Source organism: Oenanthe melanoleuca, chromosome 1 (assembly GCF_029582105.1).
Source record: "Oenanthe melanoleuca isolate GR-GAL-2019-014 chromosome 1, OMel1.0, whole genome shotgun sequence".
NCBI lineage: Eukaryota > Metazoa > Chordata > Aves > Passeriformes > Muscicapidae > Oenanthe > Oenanthe melanoleuca.
This window is the reverse complement of record NC_079333.1, coordinates 103,420,469-103,445,020: the sequence shown is the minus strand read 5'-3', so window position 1 is coordinate 103,445,020 and position 24,552 is coordinate 103,420,469. Positions and strand designations below refer to the sequence as shown.

General features: G+C 36.1%; 1 protein-coding gene across 1 annotated transcript in view; it reads left to right on the top strand.

Annotated features, from left to right (window-relative positions):
* Positions 1–1,985: 1,985 nt before the first annotated feature.
* Positions 1,986–24,552, top strand: part of CFAP47 (cilia and flagella associated protein 47) — a 256,706-nt gene continuing 234,139 nt past the window's right edge. Inside the window, 18 exon segments of the mRNA XM_056491982.1 lie at positions 1,986–2,159; positions 4,731–4,881; positions 6,959–7,084; positions 9,182–9,320; positions 10,492–10,720; positions 11,234–11,388; positions 12,101–12,234; positions 12,822–13,057; positions 13,725–13,923; positions 15,879–16,092; positions 16,459–16,611; positions 17,269–17,455; positions 17,561–17,657; positions 18,895–19,111; positions 19,775–20,019; positions 20,987–21,117; positions 22,239–22,361; positions 23,738–23,869. Coding sequence (XP_056347957.1) covers positions 1,998–2,159; positions 4,731–4,881; positions 6,959–7,084; positions 9,182–9,320; positions 10,492–10,720; positions 11,234–11,388; positions 12,101–12,234; positions 12,822–13,057; positions 13,725–13,923; positions 15,879–16,092; positions 16,459–16,611; positions 17,269–17,455; positions 17,561–17,657; positions 18,895–19,111; positions 19,775–20,019; positions 20,987–21,117; positions 22,239–22,361; positions 23,738–23,869 — 3,030 coding nt within the window. The 5' untranslated portion in view covers positions 1,986–1,997.

The following is a 24,552-nucleotide window of genomic DNA, read 5'->3' as shown; positions in this document are numbered from 1 at the left end:
CTAATGTTGCTTCATAATGAGCTTTCATAGTGATGGCAATAATAAGCATTTGGATATAATAGTCTGCAGAAGAGGAAGAGAGCCTAGCCAAACAATTTCAGAGAGTTCAGGATTCTTTTAATGCTGAACCTGACTCCTCTATACAGAAGCTAAATCTCAGTTTAAATTTGTTTTTTAAAGATTTAGTTAAATTGATAGAAATTTTGTATGGACATAGCTATGTCAAATCAAGGGAAAAAAGATCAGTGTTCTTTGATACTAATTCTCTTGTGGAATGGTTAAGTTTGTCAGTGATGACTGGAGTAAGCAGCAGAGACAGAAATCTTTAAAAATCAATTCTGCCATGAAAGAATTAGCATCAAAGGACCAGAGAAACTATGTAGGAGTGTTCTCCACTCTATATTAAAAAAAGAAGAGAGAATTTAATTCTTTGATAAGGTAACCTTCTCTTTTAACTTTTATTTCTTTTTTTTTGGCGTGTGTTTCCATTAAATACAACCTCGTTACCATAAAATAGATTCAATTAGTCTTTCCAAAGAATTCCCTCCAGATGCTTTTATCTTAGTGCTTGCAATGCCATGATCCAGCACATTCTTTAGTGACCTACAAATGGGTAGCAATTATTTGTATCTTTAAGAGGGACCAAATGACCTGTTAGCATCCTTCCCCAGAAACAGAAACAAAGGCTTTTCACTCTCCTTTTTCCCTCTAGGTCTCTTGACCTATTAAAAATAAGTTCTTCTTTTTTTTTTTTTTTTTATTTTTTTTATTTTTAACTTTCTAGTACTGGTCTGTGCAATCCGTGTTTTCAGCTCCTCATATCTGACTTTTAAGACATAAATAATTTCAGTCCTTATGCACTTTCAAGAGATGAAGTAATCCAAGGCAAAAAATTTTGAGCTAATCAGAACTGATGTCTGAAGTTCTGCGTACCTGCTGCGCATGCTGCTCTCACTCTTTTATTCTCCTACTTTGAAGGCAAGAACAAGGTGGCTGTCCTGGTTTAGGGCAAATTTTGGGAGTGGCCTGTAGCACTCCAAGTCTAAGTGTAGGCTAAGTGTAGGAATCTTGTCAACCTCATTGTACCACTTAAATTAGAGCACAGGAAGGATCAGAGTAGGAGCACATCTTCCAGCACTCAGTAAATGTGTGCCATGAATTATTAGTGTGGTCACTGGCACTGAGCTCCCACCAGCACTCAGCAGTGTTGGTGCCTGCTCTAGTTCTGTGTGGGCCATGTCTGTGATTGACATGGATGCCCAGAAGAGCAATTAGGTCATTTTTACTTCAGTGTTGGTGCCTGCTCTAGTTCTGTGTGGGCCATGTCTGTGATTGACATGGAGGCCCAGAAGAGCAATCAGGTCATTTTTACTTCAGTGTTGGTGCCTGCTCTAGTTCTGTGTAGACCATGTCTGTGATTGACATGGAGGCCCAGAAGAGCAATCAGGCTGTTTTTATTTCAGTGCAATCCATCTTTACCTTAGGAAACCCAGGGCACTCATGACCCGTCACTCTCCCAGGCTGCTGTTGGAGACAGAATGAGGAGCAATGGCCATAACTAAAACAAAAGAAGTTCCACCTCAACATGAGGAAGAACTTTATGTTGAAGGTGCCAGACCACTGAAACAGGCTGCCCAGGGAGGTCAATTTTTCTGGTGGAGACATTTAAACACCGCCTGTCCATGAGAGCCGGGCCTGGCTGAGCAGAACCTCACCGAGTTCACCCGAACCCAGCCGGACCGAGCCGAACCCAGCCGGGTTCACCCGAACCCAGCCGGACCGAGCCGAGCTCAGCCGAGTTCACCTGAGCCGGGCCGGGCTTAGCCGAACCCAGCCGAGTTCACCCGAGCTCAGCCGGGCCGAGCCGAGCCCAGCCGAGTTCACCCGAGCCCGCCCACTTCTCCTGTTCCGATTGGTGGGTTTTGGCCTCGCCGCGGCCTTTCCGCCAATCAGCGCCGCGCGTCCGTTGCTAAGCGGCCGCCGGCGGCCGGGCGGTCATGGCGGAGCGATGGCGGGACGTGTGCGGGGTGCGCATCGCCCCGGCCGAGCTGCGCTTCAGCGATGCGGTGCCGGGGAGCTGCTACCGCACCGCGCTCACCGTGCAGAACCTGCGGGCGGGCGCCTGCCGCCTGCGGCTGCTGCCGCCGCGCGAGCCCCAGGTGAGGGCCGGCCGTCAGGGAGGCGGCGGGGGGTGCCCGTGGCCGCCTCTCTGCGAGCAGCGGCCGCGCTGGGCTTGCCTGGGACAGCGCCTCCAGCCCGCGGGAACAGCGGCAGAACGAAGAGAACTCTGAGCTTCCCGGTTCTTTATTCTCCCGAAGCTGTGAGCAGTTCAGAGAGAGCTTCCTTCTTTCTTAAATCCGTAGTTTCAGTAGAAACGAACAGGCTTTCCATACTACATCAGCCATTAACAGTTGGACTTGATGATGCTGGAGGTCTTTTCAACCTTAGTGGTTCTGTGATCAAATCCCTTGTTGGCAACAAATCATGCTTTGCCTTGGCCGGCTTTGTGCTCCAGAATTCATCCCGCAAGAAGCCCACGAGTTGCTCGTAACTTCACGGAACGTTCTGTAAAAATGAGTCACTTCGCTGTGGTGTGAACACCAAATCTGGGAAGTGGCAGCTCTCTTACCTCGCTTCTAAATTGTATGCTTTCAAGTTTTCTGAGTGGAATAGTTCCCTTGTGATGCTTGCTTGCTGAGAGCTTTCTCAGAAAAGGGGAGGTTTAGGCTTTCTCAGAAAAGAGGACGTTTGCAATCTTTTCTCAAGATAGTATGATTGGTATTTATAACATCTGATAAGTTCTGGAAATGTCATTGCATTGCCTGGCTATTTAAAGGCAAATGCATCTCTGCAATTCTAACCAGTTGAGCCATTGTAACCCAGCAAAAGTCTGCTGTGGTTAGTGGTTAATTGTTTGTAAATTACGTCAAAATCCAGCTCAAAAGGTTGAGTTGAACTGGCATCAGGGATTGAACAGAAGCTGATGTTGCTTTTTGTTCATAGCATCTTGAACTATGAATAATTCAGGGTAGTCATCAATCTGGTTTTCAGACAATTGAAGTACCTTGAGTAATTCCACTATCTGAGTAGTGACCCTTTCTTTTTGAGGGCAAGAGTGGCAGCTTGATTCTTACTGAAATGTAGCTGAAGACTTTTGATATGAACTGGAAACTGTCAAGAGTGCTTGATTTGGTAGGGCTGTGCTTACTCTGTTTTGTTACTTTTCAGCAGCCTTCCCAATTTTTCATGTGCTCCAGAAGTGGAAAGGCAGAGTCAATTTTAGAAAAGAGTAAAGGTTACTAAATCATAGATTTGTGGTGTTTCCCTCTGTGATGAACTCCTGCCTTTTGCTGTGTATTGTAATGGCACTGTACATGAGAGGAGAAAATGACAACTGGGGGACAAGATTCCACTTCACACCCCTAGTTCCAGAAAGGTCTGTTGTGTTGCCCCTTGTCATTCCCAGACCTCGTTGCTGTCTGTGATGACAAAGCTCTGAAGTGTATGACTCCTCTGAAATACATTCTGGTACATTAGATGCTCACAGTTCAAGCACTGAAAAATAACCTTCCTTCAACTGTCATAGTGCATGGCCAAGAAATGCCTTCTAAGGAATAAAGCTCACAAGTAGTTTTCCACAATTTTCATTGAATGCTCCTAGTACAAAATATTAATTTTGCCTTGTATAAAATGAATATGCTTGTATGTTTTATTCTTTTTAGAGATCATTCACACCTCAGAATTAAAACATGGTTACTCTTTCAGTATCAAGCCCATAATCATGATGTGCCTGACATAAATTTCCTTTAGCTGAGTATTTATATTGCTAGGAGGATTCTAAAGGAATAGAAGGAAATCCTTGGGCAACAGAAACAGCAAGTAGTAAATGATGTTTGCTTATTTAAAACAGAAACTAGAATAGAAAACCTAGAGAATACTGGGAAGACTGTCTTTCAGAAATAAAAGTTATTTAAACTGGACATAAAGAGTGGAAGCCCACTGTGCAGTGGATAATAAGAATTTTAGAGACTGAACCACCAGAGGAGCTCTAGATTTTACTTTGAGGTTTCCCTAGTGTATGTGGGAAATGCTGGGCTTCCCTTTAAGTGCTAGTGGGTTACTTGTATCTTCTGTTCAAGGAAAGGTGAGGGAGATGTTTCATTTAAACGGGTGGTTACTGACAAAAAGTCCAGCATATTTATTTTTGTGAGAGGAACGAGTGCTTTCCATCCTTCTGGGTTTATTTCTCTTCATTTGACTCCCAAGACTGGAGGTGCTTTGGGTCTTTCAAGCAGATTTTCAACGAATAGTGAGACTTTCTGTTGATGTCAGTCAGGAAACTCTTACCTGTCCCTTTTTGTAGCTACTGAAACTTAATCCTTGTTATTTTTTCAGGCACTAAAAATATTCTTCACTGAGTAATAGCTGATTTAATTTTGTATTGCTTCGAAAGGTTTTTTTGCTTCAGTAGTAAAAGCTGGAGCTCTCTTAGAAAGACTAGAAAATTTTACTAATTCATTCTGTCTTTCTCTTTTCCTGTAAAAAGTCTGAACTTTAATAAATACGGAGGTAAAATTATAAAATCCTGTATATAAGTTCACGGTAAGTTTTAAACCAATCTTTGTATTCTTCTGAAAATAAACTATATGTATATCCTTCTTAATCTAGAAATGCTAAACAATTAAAAACACTTTTTTTTTTTTTTTTTTTTGTTGTTGTTTAAATTGCAGTTTAAATTGATTGTGGAAAATCCAGAAAAACCCATTGCATCTGGACTTCAGTTTAAAGCTGTTGTGGAATATACTCCCAAGTCTACAGAAGATCTTCGGGATAAACTAACTCTTTTAGTAGATGATGACATAGTTCATATCCCCCTGCTTGGGTATGATATTCAAAAGTTCATGTCCTGCTGTTAATATTTGCAGTTTAATCTTGTGGAAAGTTTGCTTCTGAGTGTCAGTTATGGCTTTGTAATTAGTCTGTCAATTGCATGGAAAACAAACAGTAAGTTTTATCACAACATAAGATTCTGTTCTTTTCAGAACAGCACATGGGTAAGAAATTTATTGGAGTGATATCTCTCTAAAATCATAGAGAATCTGGATTTTTAGTTTTGCCTTATTCTAACTTGGTTGTGATAATATTGATAATTTTGAATTCTGTGTTATTAGACAAGCCTACAACTGCTCCTAATGTCTTCCCTTCATGATCTGAATCACTGATATAGAATATTTTTCAGTAGTTGTTCATAACAGTTTGTTACATAATAGTAATTGTTCATAACAGTTCATAATAGATCTGGATTATAGTGAAACATATGTTGCCTATTTCTAAAAATACAGTGTGTGTTTTAGAGCAACTGTACAAGGATTTTTGAAAATTTTTATTAGGATAGTATTGTGATGGTAAAGCCACTTAGACTGTTAATGCTACTAGTGACTCCCTTTTGGAAAGGACTTGCAGTAGATTAAGTATTTCACATCTTTATATTTAAGTGTCTTTTGCAGGGGAAATGTTGGCAGGCTTTAATGTTTTCTTTAGTGTGTTTGGAAAAACAAATATACTTTATAATTTCTTTTTATTACTGTTTTCCAAAATGTATTTTGTGCCATGCAAAAGCAGTACATTCCAGCTTCATGAAAAAACCCCAATCAGCAAACCAAAGCAAACAAATAAACCTCACAATGTATTAAAACACTAACCCCAAGCCTTTCAATTTGACTACTTCCTTTTTGCAGGTATGTATCTATTTGAAAATCTGATTGCATTTAGAATTTATGCTTATTTCTGTCCACTTGAGAAGGGAGATATTCGGATTTTCAGAGGAGAAATACTTTAGTTTCATTTTTCCATTACAGCTTCTTGTAAGAATGTCTGGATATTTGCAAAGTAAATTTTTTACAATTGTTTTAAGTGTACTCTAACTTCTAATTCACCTAATAGATGGCTCTTTTTTTTTTTTTTTTTTTTTTTTTTTTGCCACATCCTGCTGGTCTAGCATCTCATTAAAGAATTGACTATGTTCTTTTTTCACATTACAATAAATTATCAAAGAGAATTAAAACCAGTGCAGTAAAATTCCTGACATCAAATTTCTGGCATTCCTTGATTTGGTTTTTTGCCTCTGTCCCTTCCTTTCCCCTTCCCTCCCCTTTGTGCAATAGAGTATTTGGGCAGGATCTGCCTCACTTGACCAAGGATATTTATTTTTCTTCTCCATTATTTCTTCTGTACTGCATGTGACACAGGTCAGGAAATGGAATTGTTCCTGTGTGTTCCTGTTTGTGGCTAAGGGGAAATAGACTGCTGTGTTGATGTGAAATCCCAGTTGATTTGAAACACAATTTTATGCGAGACCAGAGGTGTCATTGTATTAAAAATTGAAGTATTTAAATTTTTTTTAAAGTTTGCTGAGGCATGATCTTTTCATTATGGCTAAAAAAGTACCCAGCATAGTGATGCCATCTCACTGGCTGAGGTTCTTAAATAATAGAAGTAGGTCATGGCTTGTGTCATTACCCACTTCTGTCTGTTGTAATAAGTTTTGTTTAAGTCACATAAAGTATGTATCAAACACAAAACCATAAACTGGCAATAATTCTTCTCTGCTTTTAGTTCAGGCAACTCATAATGAATTATGGTGAATTATTTGGTCTTATTTTGTGATGCAACTAACTCGGGATAGTTTTGCTAAAAGTACTCTAATGAAGTATTTAAAATGAAATAGAAATGTGTGCATTCAATTTTGACTAATCATTTATAGCTATATTGTTTTAAAGTTAGACTAGTGAGTTATTAAGCAGGCTGATAGATAAGTACTTCTCTTTTGAATCTTGCCTGTGTGTGCTGTAGTGCTGAAGTGAGTTGACAAAAGAGCTCCTCTCCACTGGAGTGCTTAATCAAATTGGTTTTAAAATGCAAAGGTATTTTCAAGTTTTGGGAAATATTATTTTGTATTTTCTCTGCAGATTAATTCCATCCTGTGATCTGGAAGTAGAGTCAGAGGTTAATTTTGGTGAAATGCTTGCAAACAATAAACTAGTTACTAAAGAGTTTAGTATTTCTAACCATGGAACAGCTTCAGGTAAATATTTAGTATGCATTAAATCATAAAACCACTTAATAATTTTATTTTTTTGGAAAAAGTTATTTTATGCAAGTTAACGCTTCAGTGACCAAGTAACAATTAACTGAATTTTGGGTTATGCAGTTGATGAGTATTGTAGCTGCAGGTGTTGTACATGGCCCACTGTTTATGTAGCCAGTACTATATTTCCACTTAGGAAAGAAAAAATACTTTAGAACTCTGAAAATTTTATGAGTTCTCTACTTTTGAGTCCCATTTGGAAAATGTAAAAATAATAGCTGCTCATTGCCTTTGTGTGCCCAGCATAGACAGTAGCAAATCATGACTGCTCTTGCTTTGTACTTCTGTGATCCCCAGACCTGTCTCTTGAATAAACAACTACAGGATCCCTGAACTTTCTGAGCTAAAGTCCTCTGTGATGGGAGATGAATTGTATTTGTTGCTAGAAGATAATGAGAGGCCTTTTATCTTGCTGCCATAGCTTTTGAAATCCTACAGCTTTTACAACAGGCACATCCTTAAATTTCTATGAGCAGCTATTCCAAGGAGAGTAAGAAACATTCACAAAGGAGCATAAGAATGTTTATATGATCCAAATAACCTGACTGCCTTCTGCCCTGCACAAAATTGCAGACACCTTTCTCCACAGGCAGGGTGGCAACTATGCTGAGTTTTAAACAACAAATTTAAATCAGTTAATTATTTTTGTCCCTCATTTGTACAGCTGCTTGTTACATTAAAGGCTTTTTTTTGTATTAGACCAAAGCTGTAGGAAGTTTTGTCTCCTAGATTTTCATATGAAATATTGTACCAAGGGAAAATACATTATTACAGAAACACATTTGCAATTAAAAAAAACAAAAACCAAAAAAAACCAAAACCCCCCCCCCAAAAAAAACCAAAAACAAACCAAAACCAAAAAAAAAAACCCAAAAAAACAAAAAAAAAAAATCAAATTTCTGTCTAGATGAAGCAGACCTTTTAAATTTTTTTTTCCATGAAGCAAAAGGAGAAATTATTGTGGGTGTTTTTCCTAGTCAGTTCATCTTAAAGATGTAGTATGTAGTTTATAAAATCAGGTCTTTTTCATATATGTTAACTTACTACTTTGACCAATTATGATTGGGTAAACAAGGTAACCTACAGTATATATGCATCTACAAGTAAGTTGTATGATAATTATTTTCTTTCATATTGTGTAGGGAACTGTTTCTAGTTATAAACTCTATGCATGATACATGCAGGCTGCATGATGGAGTTTTGCAGGATTGGATGAAAGTTAGAAGGTGATGGTTAGTAAAGGATGTCTTGGGGACAGACAAGGGAAGAACAGCTGAATTTGTTGTTCTGTAGGTTCTGTAAATCATAACACAGCAGGTCCCAGTAACAGGCAGCATGAAAACTCTGTGAGCAGGAGGTGCTCTGTGCTGGCCCAAGACTCAAGGATTGCATTTCATCTGTCATTCCATGCACTAAAGGAGTCCTTTGTTCCTGCTTCTGACCTCATATCAGAGATTATCTTTTATATGAAACCAAAAAGTGCATTTTTTGTATGCTTGAAACAATTTCTCTTATTATCCGTTAGATATAATTAATGTTGTTTGTTAAATGCTGTGTTTTTTCACATTTTAAAGAATATTTTTATAACCTAGAAATATGTACTGTTTGCTTCTGCAGTAACTTGTGTTGGGTACAGACCACATCATAGAATCTGTTGTTACCCTGCAGTGTGCACTTAACTTTCTGGCTACTGTAGCTTCTAAGAGCTTTGTATAATGTGCAGGTGTTATTTACAGTTACTTCATGATATAGTCACTTGTGTTTGGAATGTGAGTACCTTTCCTGTTACAATCACAGCTTGCAAAATGGAATTGTACACGTGGGTGTAATAATTAAAGAAAGCTTGGAAATAATGACCTACTCTTGCTTAGAAATAGCTTTGTGAAAAGTTAACTATGTTTCCTGTTTTCATAGGAAGATATACTGCTTGTGAACATCTGCATTATGTGTTGTGTAATTTCAAGTTTGTAATAGAAGCATATAACTACAGCTTTATATTGTATAGCATTCTGTTTATCGTTCTGGGTTTTTTAGGTATATTTAGAATATCATATGATGGGGTTGTCCTGCTTAACATAAAACCTGTCAGAGGAGTAGTAAAGCCAAAATCTGTAAGGAAAATTGGAGTGGATATCTGCACAGATGTACCTGGAGTCATCAATGAAGTGATGAAGTGAGTGTATGACTGAAGAAGTATGGCTCTATAAATTCCATTATTGTCTGTTACTAATTCTAGTCTTTATTATGAATGTTTAGCTAAAAGAAGTTAAATTCCTAAGTGTCAGTTGCTGTCTTTAATCTTTAGTTTTATTAAATTAATTTGATTGTTATATTATCTCCACAGAAAAGTGATGCATAAATTGTATACCTGGCTGTGTTAATAAATTTTTTTCATAATTTGTAATGGTTTGGGATGTTTGCACATTTCTCAGAATAAAACTCACCAGGAGCTTTTGTATCTTTCACCTTTCTGCACATCCCATGTTCTATAATTTTCTTAGCTTCTGTAAATGCATGTTTTCTTTTATCTCTGTGTATTTCAGGAATCTCATAAACATTCTGGTTTTCTTTGGTGTATGTTATTTTCACTGGAGGGAACGTATTTGCAGCACTGGAGTAGATGGCTTTTAAATGCATACCTTAAAGAATCCTAGAATCCTAGCATGGTTTGTCTTGGAAGGCACTTTAAAATGCTGTATTTCCAGCCCCTCTGCCATGGGCAGGGACTTTCCACCCAGTTATTCAGAGCCCCATCCAGTCTGTCCTTGAACACTTCCAGTGGTGGGGAGTCTCTCTGGGCAGTGTGGGAATAGGGTGTGGTTGATTTGTTGGGTGTCCTGTTTTAGTGATTTCTGGAATTGTCAGGATCAAGCTTCCAGCCAGGAACAGCTTATATGCTTATTCAGATGAAGTTCTAGCTCCGGTTCCCTACAAGAAAATTAGGTATTATATGCTAAAATTGGTATTTGGATGCAAGGACCCTAAAGGATAAGAGCAGTGTATATTTATTGTCTGTGGACACCTCCTGATTCTTTGCAGATGTCACTCCTATAGTTTTAAACATTTAAAAAAAGTCAGAAAACAAACCAAACCAAACCCAGAACTCAACCATGTAATGTGTGATTTTTCCTGATTGGTGATATTCCTATTAGGGCATTGCCAAGGACATGCTCACTTGCCCTATTCTCCCACTTAGTTTATATATGGAAAGCCAGTAATTTGAATACTTGGATTGGGTAATTATATTTTTCTTTGCACAGATTCCAATACAAAGCAAACTAACCAAAATTATTATTTCTAACTTCTCTTCATTACCTGTTGCTGCTTGCTGCTCTTACTGGCAGAGTGGAGCTGGAAAATCATGGCTGCGCCGAAGTACGGATCAAAGGTGTTGTGGTTGAACAAGTTCTTAAAGTTCTTGGAGTGTCTTGTGGAAAAGTACTGAAATGTGTTAACTTTGGACCTCTTTACTTTGGAACTTCAAAGACAGAACAGATACATTTATATAATGAAAGCCCTGAGTCTATGGATTGGGTAGCAGTACTGGAAGAAAATGCCATTGGAGGAGAGATGGTAAGAAACTGCTCTGGTTTTATTTTAGTTGAAAACTTGTTTTTGTTTCTACTTTTGTGTTTTTTGTTTCTCAATATTCATCTTCTGGTATTGTTTGCTGTGTCATACTACTTCCTGATCAATAGCTTTCTGAAACCTGTCCAACCAACAGGTTTTGTATTTCAATTCAACCCTAGAATTGAGGTTTTCAGTTATTATTTACTAGGAATTATCAAAATACAATTTGAGTTCTAAGATATTACTAATCTGTGGTTTCACTTGTTTTTCCCAGATAGTGAAGTAATCTGAGAATCATGTTTAAAAAATAAATAAAGACATTGACATGAAATTGATTTAAAAACTGATTAGTTAGCTAAGTGTTGTGTAACTATGTGACTGCTATTTCCTCTGTTATGTCTTTCTATTTGTTGTACAAGAAAATGCATGTGTAGGAAAAAAAAAAAACCACAAAAGAGAAAGCAGAACAGGCTGAACTGTTCCATATTTTTATTTTATTTTATTTTTTTTTTTTAGGGGACAGATCTTCAGGGGAGTACAGATGCTGTTTTACATGACTTAAGCCTGAAAAATAAAGATGTAGATGTTTGCAGCTTGGTGTTGTGCGTTCCCGATCAAGGAACTTTGCTGCCTTATGAGAAAACTTTGATTACACTGTGCTTTAGTCCAGAGTGAGTGAGTGGCACCAATTAAGTGCATACACACACATTCAAGTTGGCTTGAGAGAGCTGTGTTAGAATAATTTTGAGTTAATACATCTGCAAATTATTTCTAACTTCTTATGTATTTATGTGTGTTAAAAGAATTTTTTTTTGTGTGATTCTGCAAATAAGAAAGCAAAGCCTGAAGTGTTTCTATGATTTTATGTTTTACAATATCCTACTGGTGTATTTGGACTGAGAATTGGTTAAGACAGTTTTGTGAGAAAAAGAATTTTGTTAGATTTTCCCACATGTTAACCACCAAGAGAGTGAAACAGTTCAGAGAGCTGTCATCTCATTAAAGAAAAAACAACCCTAAACAAAAGCAAAAACTAAACATAAAGAAGCATTTCTTCTTGGATAAGAAAAAGAAAAAGCAAATGTGCGCTTGCCATTTTCCTTTATTTAAACTCAATATAGGTAGTTTTTATACATGTGACGTTTAGAAAACTGTTGTAGGCTGGAAAAGATATCAAATTTCCAGGATAATAAGCACACAGATATTGAGCTTAAATTTGTTACTATTTGCATTTTCTGAAAGGAAATACAAAAACTTGTATAAGCTGTTACTGACAATAAAGGTGCCAGACTGGATATTCAAAACTATGCCTTGATTTTTTGTGGGTTGGGTTTTGAGGTTTATTTTTTTCCGTCTTTTAATTCAAGATTGTGACTCTTACAGAAAATTTGAAAGGGACTTTGAAGTGAATAACACATCACTGATTCAAGATTATGTCCTGTTTCTGAGTTTTGAAACTGTTGGGAAGAGAGGTGACTGTCTGCAGAACCTCAGTGGTGATGCCACTGCAACCAAAAGTATGTTAGAGATGTATACTCGCCATCAGAAATGTATATATGGATGATAAAATTGTATATCTTGATATTTTTAAATTTTTAAAAAAAATCTTGCTTGTCTTAATAGTTTTAAGGTAAATTACTATTTTGTTTGTTTGTTTATATCAACACAAATAAATTTACTTGCATCTTGAATGCTTCAGTACTAAAAGCTTTTTAACAGTGAGTGAGTAGAAAGGAGGGATTTATGTGTGTCATGAATGAACACCTATCACTTAATTATAGATTATAATGATTATAAATGCAAGTATTTGAAGGAAATAAAATACCCCCAGCCATTTGCAAGTCACTAACACTTTTTGAATATGCTTTGTGCATTTTCAAGTGCATATTTGGTCATCCTCAACTTCCTTACTGAGGGAATGTGTTATCCAGCAGCTTTTAGAAGTAAAGATCTCTATGTTAGGTTTATAAAAAACTGTATTATAAAACATACTGGTTTTTGCATTGTCTTGTTATGTGACTGTACAACTACAGCATGACTTTTCTGTTAATAGTTGTGAGAGGGATTTTGTTTGTTTGCTTGTTTTTGTGTTTGTCTAATCCAGGAAATAATTCTCGTCAGGTGGACTTAGCGTTGATGGGTTCTGGGTTTCCTGTGTTATTAACTTTTAAGCCAGGAACAGTAATTAATTTTAAGGACTGTTTTTTGGGTGAAAAAGTACAAGTTGTGTGCACAATGAAAAATGAATCCAAGTTCCTTCCAGTAATGTTCCGCTTCCGCAAGACTGCTCACTTCAGTGTTTCCCCTGGAAGAGGAAAACTTAAAAAAAAATCTGAAAAAGTAAGTCCCTCTCTTTGTCTTAGCTTATGTAACTGTGCAGTTTATTATATAGTGGTTAGCAGTGGAATTTCTTGAAAGTAAACCAGAGGAATTTCATTTCAGTAGCAGTGGCTTTTAATATCAGCCAAACTTTTAATTAACATTAACTCTTAATGTTCTTTCCCTACTCCAGGTAGCAACAAATATATTTTAAATTAGGAAAAAATACCAGAGTACTAAGGCAACTTTACAAGGGTTTTTCCTATTTGTATATATATATTTTTTTTTTTTATTTTACAGATTTGAGAATAGTGATTTATGCTCAAACATTTTTGAAGGATACTTTAAAATTTGTTTCAGTAAATCACAAATATTCAAGTAAGATAAAATTTTTTTAGTGGAAGAAGTTTTCCAAGTAATAAGTCAAATATACTTACAAACCAGTAAGTCAGGGCACAAGATTTCTCTCAGAATTGAACAAATGAGATTTTTTTGTGTTCTAATGTGTCACATTTTTATGTTACCTTATATTGCTAATTTTTATGTGCCTCTTGGCATATTCTACAAGCCCAGGTTTTTTTAGAGGTAATGTGGAGAGAAATGACTCAGGGACTCAATCATATAGAGAATTTCACAAAACTTGACTATATATTGTCTTGTATGTCTCATAATGAGTTTTCTTTTCCAGGAAGTGATGATTTCATTTTCTCCACATCAAATAGGAACATTTGAGATGAAGCAAATTATTGATATCATTGGTACAGGAGTAGATAAAAGTAATGTAGATGTTTTGAAGACATGCACAAAATCCTTTCATCAAATATGTTTGACCTTACGTGGTGTGTGCAAATCCAAACGAAAAAGCATTGTATTTACAGTTAATCCTGGTAAGATGCTAAACAATAAGTAACAAGTGATAAAATGTTTTGAAAGCACATTTTTAGCATTTTAAAGGAGATTTTTCTGCTATTTTTAATTTGCTTGTGTAAAGTAATATCTCTTTGGGACTGGAGGGAATGCTAAGTTATATGACATGTCCCATAAGACTGCAAAACAAAGGCTAAAGTGATGGTACACCTTCCCATAATTGTATCAAAAATTGAGCTATTAAAGCATAGATTTTCATCATATGATTATCTGACTTTTATAAGGTTCAGTTTCTGCAAGTGATGCTGCTGCACATTGCTAAGATATTTCAGGAGTAAGTTGAGAGATATGTAAAGGACAGGAAGAACTAGGAAAGATAACAGGATGTTCTTTATTGATCCAAAGTTAATACTGCCAGGTGAATTTGCCAGTTCATACAGCCTGCTACCAGTCCTGACTCTTCCAATCCTGTGAAGCCTGTGCCAGCATCAAGAGTCTTCCAGGATATGCAATAATTAGCCCATAATTTGTTCTTCGTGTTCCAAATGTTTTCCATGAATAGCCACTTTGCAGGAGATTTGACTAAGATGTCACTGGATTATAAACCTGTCATGGCAAACATGATTTTTTTCTAACATCAAATGTGCTGCAGCCTCTGCAGCACCAGTGCAATTGCCTGACCTGTGCACTGGTGCATGTGGTGGCTGTGTGTGGGTCAGGAGGAGAACTTGAGTTCTCTTAAGCTGCTGCCAGCTTTGAGGATGTACTCCCTGATGAGAAACAGGAGGGCAATACCCGTTTTGGGGTATTAAAAAGTGGAAGTTACTGGAAAGTTATGATAAAATGCCGTTCTTCCTACAAGTACGTGTATGGTTGATAAGCCAGTGGGCATTCCTGCTGCTTTCAGGAGGGTATTTCCAATCCATGACTATCAAGGCTTGATGAGAAACTGAAGTTGGGCAATTTCTTTGTTTTATATTTGAAATCTAGAGCTCCTTCAGTTTTCCTGCTTCAGAAACCCAATTAGAAGTAGTGGGTTTTTTGGATCAAAGATTTAACATAGTATTCAAGTTTTTCAGTCTTTCTACATGCTCTTGTCTACCATTTGCTCTAATGTTCCTGTTCTGGTCCCATTTGCAGGTTTATAAAAATGTTATGAGGGATATCTGTGTTTTGCTTTTAAGCTTCATTGAAGTGTGGAGGAAAAATGATTTTTCTTTCCTGATCCTTTTCTAGATGGTTCTATATCTTCCTGTTGTCTTCTCCCAATACATGAGTATGTGTACTAGTATCTCTGTATTCAGGTGAAGGCAGGGGAGAGACTGGAATGAAGCATCTTGAAAACTCTGCTTTTCTGGCCAGTGAAAGTTGTAATCACTCCTATGACATAGAAGATGAAAAAGTAGTTTTTGATTTGTTGTTGGTGGATTAAAGTAAGGCTAAGCTGGGTAAAAAATATGTTTAATGATAATTTTTTTTTTTTTGCAGGCAAGGGAAGAAAGTTGAAGTTTGACCTTGTTTCTGCCATAGTTTTCTCTTTAATGTTCATGTATATGTGCTTTTCTAAAACTAGAGTGAAAGAAATCTGAGCTGTCTTTTTAGTTGTAGCTTGGGAGGTTTTGTAAAACTTTAAGCCTCTATTTGCTGCCCTTAAGACAAGCTTTAGGACACTGTGATTGGTCTTGTGACAGGCAGCCCTGAGTGTCTAGGGATGTGTCTGTGCAAGACAGAATCACAGCTGGACACAGCTGGTTTGAGTCTGATGTTTGTTTGTGTGATCCAGGCCAAGGGAAGCAATTGGCTCTTGGCATGATGTGAATGGCTTCTTCCTTCTTAGCTGAGGAAAAACACTATGGGATGGCTGACTGACTGTTGTGCTGCTGAGTAGACCATTGTAAATTAGATATATTTTCTAAAACTTTGAATTTCGTTTAGAAAATATTAGTTTAAATTTGTGTTTTATTTGAATTTTAAGGTCTAACACCCTTGATTTCCAATGCAACTGGACAGTTTGTAGTTCGTGGCACAGGACAGCTCAGTGATACAGCACCTGTGGCAATCCTTAAATCAACCCAAACACAAATTCATACTCACCAGAAAAACAGGAATTGTAAGGATAATGCACTTACAGCTTTTCCTAATGATCGTGCAGCCAGCCTTAGGCCTAGTGAATGGAACAAAAAGTACAGGTAAAAATTATGTGAATCTAATATTTAAACCCATACATTTATGTATATCATATAGTAGATCAAGATTGGTTACTCATATGATAGTTCACTGGGTTTTTTCCAGGCTGAAAGTACTTTAAAATTCATTGCATTCTTGCACATGAATTTATTGAGTTTTCTTATGTGAAACTACAAATGTAGCTATTACACTTGAAATATTTCATTTTTATGATTGCCTTTACAAGGTCGAATACTAATAATCATCTGTGATAAAATGAATGTTTGGAATGAAGTATATATGTATCAAAATCGATTCATTTTCATTCTAACAAGACTTAGTATCATTCTACATGTGTAATGAAACTACAATTCTCTTTAAATATTTAGGACTATTTTCACAAAGACTGAGAGATATAATTATGTAGACCCAGAATTTGCTTATACTGACTCTGAACGACTGTTAAGAGAAGAAAATAAGAAACACTATGTAGACTTCATTTCCCGTTTAAGACAGCGTCGTTTAGAGAAAGAGGCTCTTAGGTAAGACTTGGTTTAAAGGGTAAATAAATACTTCAGGCTCATACACAAAATATGTGAATATATATGCAGAATTACCTTAATGGCATTGATCATATACTAAATTTGTCTCATGCCAATATGCTTATGGTCTTAGGACTTTAATTTATAATGCACTCAAAACCTGTTTGTTTCAAGTATTTAGACACATAGAGATCACTTCATGTGTGAAATGTAGGGATAGAGGCAGGGCACTTGAAATTAAGCTTAAAGTGAACTTAAATTAAGGTGTCAAATTTTAAGAATACTTGGTTCTGGTTAATAAGCAAAAATGTAACATTGATTGTTTTGAATTCTCTTTTTATATTATATTTCCAGCTAGGATGTCTAACTCATCCCAGGTGATAGATTCAGTAGGTAAATTATTATATATTCTGTGGACTGAAGCAGATGCAATCCTTTAATCTGACTGGTCCTCAAGATTTATCTTACAGTAAAACCCAAAACCATAGAAGTATTTTTGAAGTATTTTCTGTGCTTGAGGGTTTTTAAAGTAATGAAATATTCCTGCTTAAAATATTAATTGTTTTGTTTAAAAATGTTAAATAATTTAATGTGTAGATCATGAAATGCTCAAGCTTTTAGATTTCCACATTCTTTTTTTTTTTTCCTTCCCTTCAGGCAATTTTATATTCGTAACAATCCTGTGAGCATAGGCATTAAACCAGCTGAAGGTCTTCAGTCACCCAACATCTCAATCTCAGATTTTCTCAAGAAGCCACAGCCCAAAGTGGTTCCTTTAGATGACAATTGCATGTTAAGTAGTCGAAAATTGGCATCAATTGCTTCTAAATCTACAAACAAAGGAGTAAGTGAAACACTTGAGTAGGATGTGTGCATAATGTGTTTACCATATAAAAAAATCATAAAAATTTTGATCCTGCTCTGAGGAAGTGTTTTGTCCTTATCACAGGTTTGGAGCTGGCTTAGTCCTGTGCCATCTTCTACCCAGGAAAAGGAAGATTGTAAACTAACTTTAACACACAAACAGCTTCATCAAATATTCATTGGTAAGATTCTTAATCTGGTTGCTAAATGCATGTAGTTGTTATAAAAGCACTTATGGTATAGTAACACAATTTATGATTATAGTTGTTCACCCTAACCAGAAAACAGTTTAATTTGGTAGGCAGCTTGAGACCTACAGTAGTGTTTCACTAAGGCTTTGTAATTCTCAGCAAATACTGAGATATGATTAGATATGAAGATGTAAAAGAAGAGCTTCCTTTGAAGACTGCTCATATCACAAGTTCTTACAGAGAAGTCACCACAGCGTAGTGTGATAGTTGCTCATACCCTTAGGCCTTGTTAGTGGATAGTACCTGGACCAGCATTAATATCAGCAAGATTAATGGAAGTGCTTGGAATATTTCTGGGAATTGACAGTGAAGATTGATGTCCTCCAGAAACTAAAACTAAAACTTTAGGATCCTCCATCAAAATAATTTCAGGGCAATGTTCTGTGATGGGGAGTAACACCTTCTAATGTTTCTTAGTGACTTACTAACAACACTTGTTACTGCTACAGTCTATTTTAATGTCAACTTCTCTCCAATAAAATTTTTTTTGCAGAAAAAAGAGAATTTTCAGTACTTGCTGGGCTTTTTAAAATTTTCAGTTGAGCCAGAACTTGAATAGTGTAGCTGTGTAAACTGGTATACTTAGAGAAAGATAGAACAAGATAAACATAATAATACAATAAATACTGAGAGTTTTGTAAGATATATGATTGGTGCCATTTGCACTCAAGTTTATAGACCAGCCTAAAAACTAATGATAGCAGTAAACTAGATAGTGAAGTAATTGTGTCCATTGCGTGGCATGAATTATTAAACCAAATGGTCACACATCAGGGAGTAAACTAACAGGTTGCATACATAAACTTTCACTGAATTGGTGGTAATTTGTCCTATTAAATATCTGCTTAACAAAAAGAAGTATTTATGATTAGTAATAGTCCTGTTAGTGGCGAGTACATTGATTTCCTATTTTACCAGTTGACTAAAACAAGCACAATTAAAAAATGAATATTGCTGGCTTTTGACTTGTACTGCTGAAAACACTCGCAGAGCATCAATGATATTTGCTTCCACATTTTAGTGACAATTTCTTCCACTACAGGATTTTTGTAGCTAAGTTTGTAATTTGAAGAATTAAAACGTTTGATCATAATATTTTAGTAATTATGTTTTCTTATATTAGCTTTTACCTTTTAGTGTTGAGGATCTTATTTCTTATATAATTCAGGTCCTTCTACTATAGATTTTGGTGATGTTTGTGTGTATTCTACAACAACCAGAGAACTGCACATCATCAATAACTTGTCAGTTCATATTTGGGTACAAATTGAGATTGAAGTTGCGGAATTGCAGGAGACATCTCCATTGTCTCAGGTGGTGCCTCCTCTGACAAAAACTCATATTCCAGTTGTGTTTGAGACAACCACTGTTGGAATGTTTAAAACGTAAGTATTTTTATATTTGTATTGATTTACACATTTTCTCAGCAGCAGTAATTTTTTTTTAAAAAATCACCTGGCTGATTTTAAAGTGCAGTCATGATACTTGTTAATGGTGTATGTTGTCTATAGTGACATTGCAATAATCAGTATAGTTTTATGTTGCAAAATTTTCCTAGTACAGTACTGTTTCTGGGTTTTTTTTCGACCAAAAACAAAAATCTGTGCTATAAAAAGCCTTATATAGTTAGAGGTGCATCAGGGAAAAAAATTTGCTATATGGTACATTTGCTAGGAGAAACTTTTGTGGAAAATATTGTTCTCTTTTGAGCCTAGCATTGCATCACTTGCATCCATGCTCAGGTCTTTTGATGCAGACTATGGGAAAATGTACAAAAACCCCTGTTCTCTAGCCTGCTGGTATGAACTCTGTTTTTTAATGTTGAAATGACTGTGTGAGGCTGATCATCCTTTAGGATGATTGTCACTTCTGACATGATTCAAGTAGTATGCGGAATAATTGCAGACTTTTATCTTAGCAGTCTTAACTCCGTGTTCACTCGGTTGTTAGGTATTTTCTTGCTAGTGCTTATATTTAATGTAAATTGTACACTGACTGTAACATAATAAATGCATAAAAATATTGAGATATATATTTTTGTGTTACAGCTCTTTCAGTTACAAAATAAACAACCGACACGTTGGACATGTTCTGGTAATGGCACATGCAATGCCTATTGAGCTTGAGCTGTCTACAAGGGAACTGATTTTGAGTCCTGTTCCTGGCTGCCTAGCAGGGACAGAGTTTAGAAAAACTGTCACAGTATGCAATCCCAGAAACCATCCTACTAGCTTTACTTGGAGACCTGTAACTGGGGATAGAAAATCTGCGTTTTCTGTAAAGCCAACCAAAGGTATGCTATGCAAATACAGTGTGTGTATATATATGGCAGCAGTATTAAATATGACAAACATTTAGCGGATGCTATAAACTATATTTTTAGATTTCTGTCAATATCAGTGTGTCCCAAAAGCAGTATCAGGTCACAGCTTAGCACCACAGCAGCATTCTCTGTGTGAGCCCTGCACTGAATGCATGCTCAGTCCAGCTCCCTACTTCCATGCCCAGCCAGCAGTGCTTGTGTAAACATTTCACTCAGCACAGATTGCTGACATTTCAAGACTGGGGCAGCAGCATCATACAGCTCATCAGGATAGGAAACTTTCCAAAAGCACTGAATGAAGCTGCTGAAAAGTTGATGAAGTTCAAATAACATAAATGGAATTCAGTCTGAGATTAGTGTCTGCATTTGCATCATGAATCAGTATTTGTTAGATATGTGTACACTTTTTGCAGTGTAAAACGGACTTCCTTTTACCTTCTTCTCTTTGAAAAGTAGTATTCTGCAGGGGTATATTGGAGGTCCATTATTAAAGAACAAACTGCTAACTGTATTGGATTTGGTATGCTCTGATTTTTGAGAAGATATTTCTGATAATACAAATTCAGACACAATTGCAAGCAAAAAACTGTATATGATCTTTTCCCAAGTTGCTATTCTGCAAGAAAGATAGTCTGTTGTTTTTTGTTTTTTTGTTTTTAATGTTGACTATTAGAGTAATTAATAGCTAAAAATACCAGTAAACGTTGAGTGTGTTTCTGCAGGATACTAATACAGAGATTATGCAGTGCTCATGAGAATCCAAGACCTAATTTTACGTAATTCATCAGACTGTTCAACACTTGAGAAATGTAGGCTTATATTCAGTAATAGAAGGTCATTTCACTTTTATGTGTCTATGTTGTTTCTAATTACACAATGTAATTTGACAGTTGTACATGTGTGTGCTATAACATCTAAATTATGTGCATATATTCAGGGTTTGTGGAGCCCTATAGTGATGTGGAGTGTGAAGTTGTTTGGCATCCAGGGTTCAACACTCCAGAAACAGGACAATTCCTCTTGCGTGTGCACAAAGGAAATTCAGTTAACTTGAAATGTTCTGCAAAGGTAACTATTCATGCAGCAGCTTTAGAGAAGAAAAATGTGTGGATTTCTTTAAGCAAGTAATACTTTAAATACATTTCTGTTACAATCTGTTTTTGTATTAAAATATTTTAATTTAATTTGACTTTTACTTGACAAGTTTAACTGAAGAATATGCTCCAAAGACATGATGGAGAAGCAAGGCAGAGACCAGTTACCTTTTTCTTACTTTTGATGATATTCTTCCTTTGGTATCGCAGCTTAGTGGTCCTTATATATTATGGGCTAATTACTGTGCTTGGCTTGCCTAGTTTGATTGAAAAAGGGTTGACAGGTGATATGACAATTTTTTTACATGCAGATTATTTATTAAAGGAATAAAAATCTAGGTGTATGTGGGAAGGAATGTTTCAGAGTTTCAGGATAACAACAGAGACTCTTAATTTAATTTTGTGTTATTATTTGAACATGGTATTTGAGAAGCACTGTTCTGGGTAGTCTTCTAAACAGCGATATTCAGCTTTGGTTAGTTAGTTGTTTTTTTTTAATGTTGCATACCAGAGAATATGAAGAAGAAAGATTTTTATTTTTTATTTTTCCACCCTATTCTATTCTACTGCCTACATGTTCTAGAACTTTTATGGGGAGCGAAGAAAACTTTTCCATTTCTTTTGATAAGCCTGTTTTTTGGTTTTTTTTCCCCAGTAGCTATTTTTCTTTTCTTCCTCTTCTTTTGAAGTCTTGGAAGTTTGCCATATGCAAACCAAGATGTGTGTAAATTAGAATATTTGCATTTCTAGTGCTATTAATATCTGTGAAATGTCTTGTCCTGATCACACATTTGAAGTTAATGGAGTTTGTGCTGTTAAATTTAATTTAATTAAAATATTTTTATTGGTCTTGAAATTGGTCCAGATATATCTGTGTGGTTGAGTCTGTTCAATTTGAATCTAGATAAGTTCAGTATATTGAGTAATTTGTCTTACACTTCAGCTGTGTTTTCCTATTTCAATACTTCCAATTTATCTATTTACACAACTATATTAGCTCATTATGTAATAAAAAAATAGGCTGAATTATTTATTTGCATTTAGGAATATGTTATATGCTTTGCTTGTTTTATCTCTCTCCCTTTTTTTTAATAGTTTGGTACTGCTAAAGTTCAGTTTACGGCTCAAAGTATATCCTTCACTCATAGTCCAATTGGTTTAACTACTTGTAAGACAGCCCGTATTCTAAACACAGGATACAACCATGCATACTTCCAAGTAAGAGAAAATTATTTCTAGTACACTTAATTCCTTGGGTTGGGGAGCAGAAGGGAGTTAATATTATCAGATCATGTTATACTTTTGTGTTTTCAGTTATTGAATATGCACCTATTTAGGTTTTTGTGATGTTTTCTGGAGAAAAAAAGATGATGTAAATAGGAATTCCATCCCTCTGTCAAATTTGCACTGATAGGTAGATGGGACAAAAGACAAGCCAAGTTGTGATGGCCCAAATGATCCTGGCAGTTTCCTGAGTGCCAGCTGTGAGGGTAGAACCCCATTCTGGGGTACCCTGTGGAAAAGCATTTATTGCATGTTATCCTACATTAAGAGACAGAGCAAACTGGCTGGTCATCCTACCCCTGCTGCCAGTCCGTGCATGCAGGGACCCAGAGCAGTCACAGCACATGGATGACTTTGCTAAACCAACATCCAGGGGCAAGAGAAGCTGTGCAATGAATTGAAGAAGGGATGACATGGATGCCAGAGTGGGTAAAGACATAATATACAAATTAGTAGGAAACCTAACCTCATTAGTTTTGCTGATCACAGGATAATTTTTGTAATTAGTGAAGGAAAATAATTTTTAATAAAATCCTCATAGTTTTTGTTACTGCATTATTACAGTACTGAGAAACATGTTCATTTTGATTTGTACCAGGTTTCTCTTTTATCAGCTGAGTATTGAATAACAAATAGTATCATAGTCTTGGAGGCTGGGCCTGAAAGAATAAAATCAACATAGCCAGTAACACAAACAAACATAGCCAGCCTTTTTAGCCTCCAGAATTACTCTTAGCCAAGCCAAGACATAGCTGGTTGGTCTTGGTCACTATCACTTGTGTAGCTGTACTTTAAAAAGCTATGTTAGGAGTGCATTAGAAGGGAACAAATTCCTTTGCTAATTGTGGGTAAACTGAGTATTTACTTCTGCTATTATTACTGAGCTATATAGAATTTGGATTATGTGTCCTGTGTTACTGTGAATGTCAAAAAAGAAGTGATGAATTAATTAGTCAATGAAAAAAATGTTTTATAGATATTGTGAGGACTTGCTAGATAGATAGATAGTCTTAATTTTGATAACTTAATAAAAACAACCCAAAACTCAGACCTCCAAGTTTCCAATTGGTGGCAAAATTATTTCATAGTAGAAACTGACAGTTATGTTTAGAAATCTGTTACTTTATTTTGTTTACTTGCATTTTCCCCCAAACTTCTATGTCCAAGTTAGCATTATATGCTATTAAAGTTCTCCTTGTAAGAATATAAAATCTTTATGATAGATATATTGGTGTAAATAAAGCAACAACAATCAAAACAAATAAATGCAAACACATTTTTCAGTATGTTTCTTGTTTGTGTTTGTGAAGGTTGTTGACTCCAACCCACTGCCTGGAATGAAAATCACCCCCTCTGTAGGAGTGGTACCTGTGGGAGGCATTGCTGATCTCAAAATCTCTTTCACTCCAAAGACGTACATGAATTTTGATAAAAAAGTGGAGGTATTTCAAGACTGGAAGAACTTTATCTTTTTGAGTGTAATCCTGTGTGTTTATGTGTGTAAATTAATGCATGTTGGATTTTATTTCCAGTATTCTAATGCTTTTTAATGATAAGGTTTTCTTGCAGCAGGTCATTACTGCTGTAACCTATTCTGTTTTATTTTTTTTTTTTTTTTGTCTCAGCCCTGATCAGAAGTATCAAAGCAGCCTCTCAGTTTGAACTGATTATATTATACCACTGACAACCTGTTGGAAGTAATGTGTGATTGTTCTTTACTAGATAATGTAGACATTCTTGCACTTTTTGTAATCTATAGTGAGGCAGGATTGGAATACTCTAATGTTTTTAATTTCTTGACTTCTTTTTGTGGTTTTCTCAGAGATGGCTCTACTAATAGATTTGCTGTGATAATAGGTGTGCAATAAACATGTAACATATTTTGGTTTATGTATGCCTGCTTCCTGAGGTAAGTGAGATTGGGGAAAAAAGATGCTATCAAGAGCCTGAACTTTGCTACCATTTTTGACTGATCCTGCATTCATCATTTTCTGGGGCTGTGTATATTATCCTTGTTAAACCTAGTATTCATTTTTTTTTTTTCCATTTTTACCACAGATTTAATATTCCCCAGAGCAATAGTGTCTACATTGTACCAGCACTTGACAAGCAATATGTGTTTTGA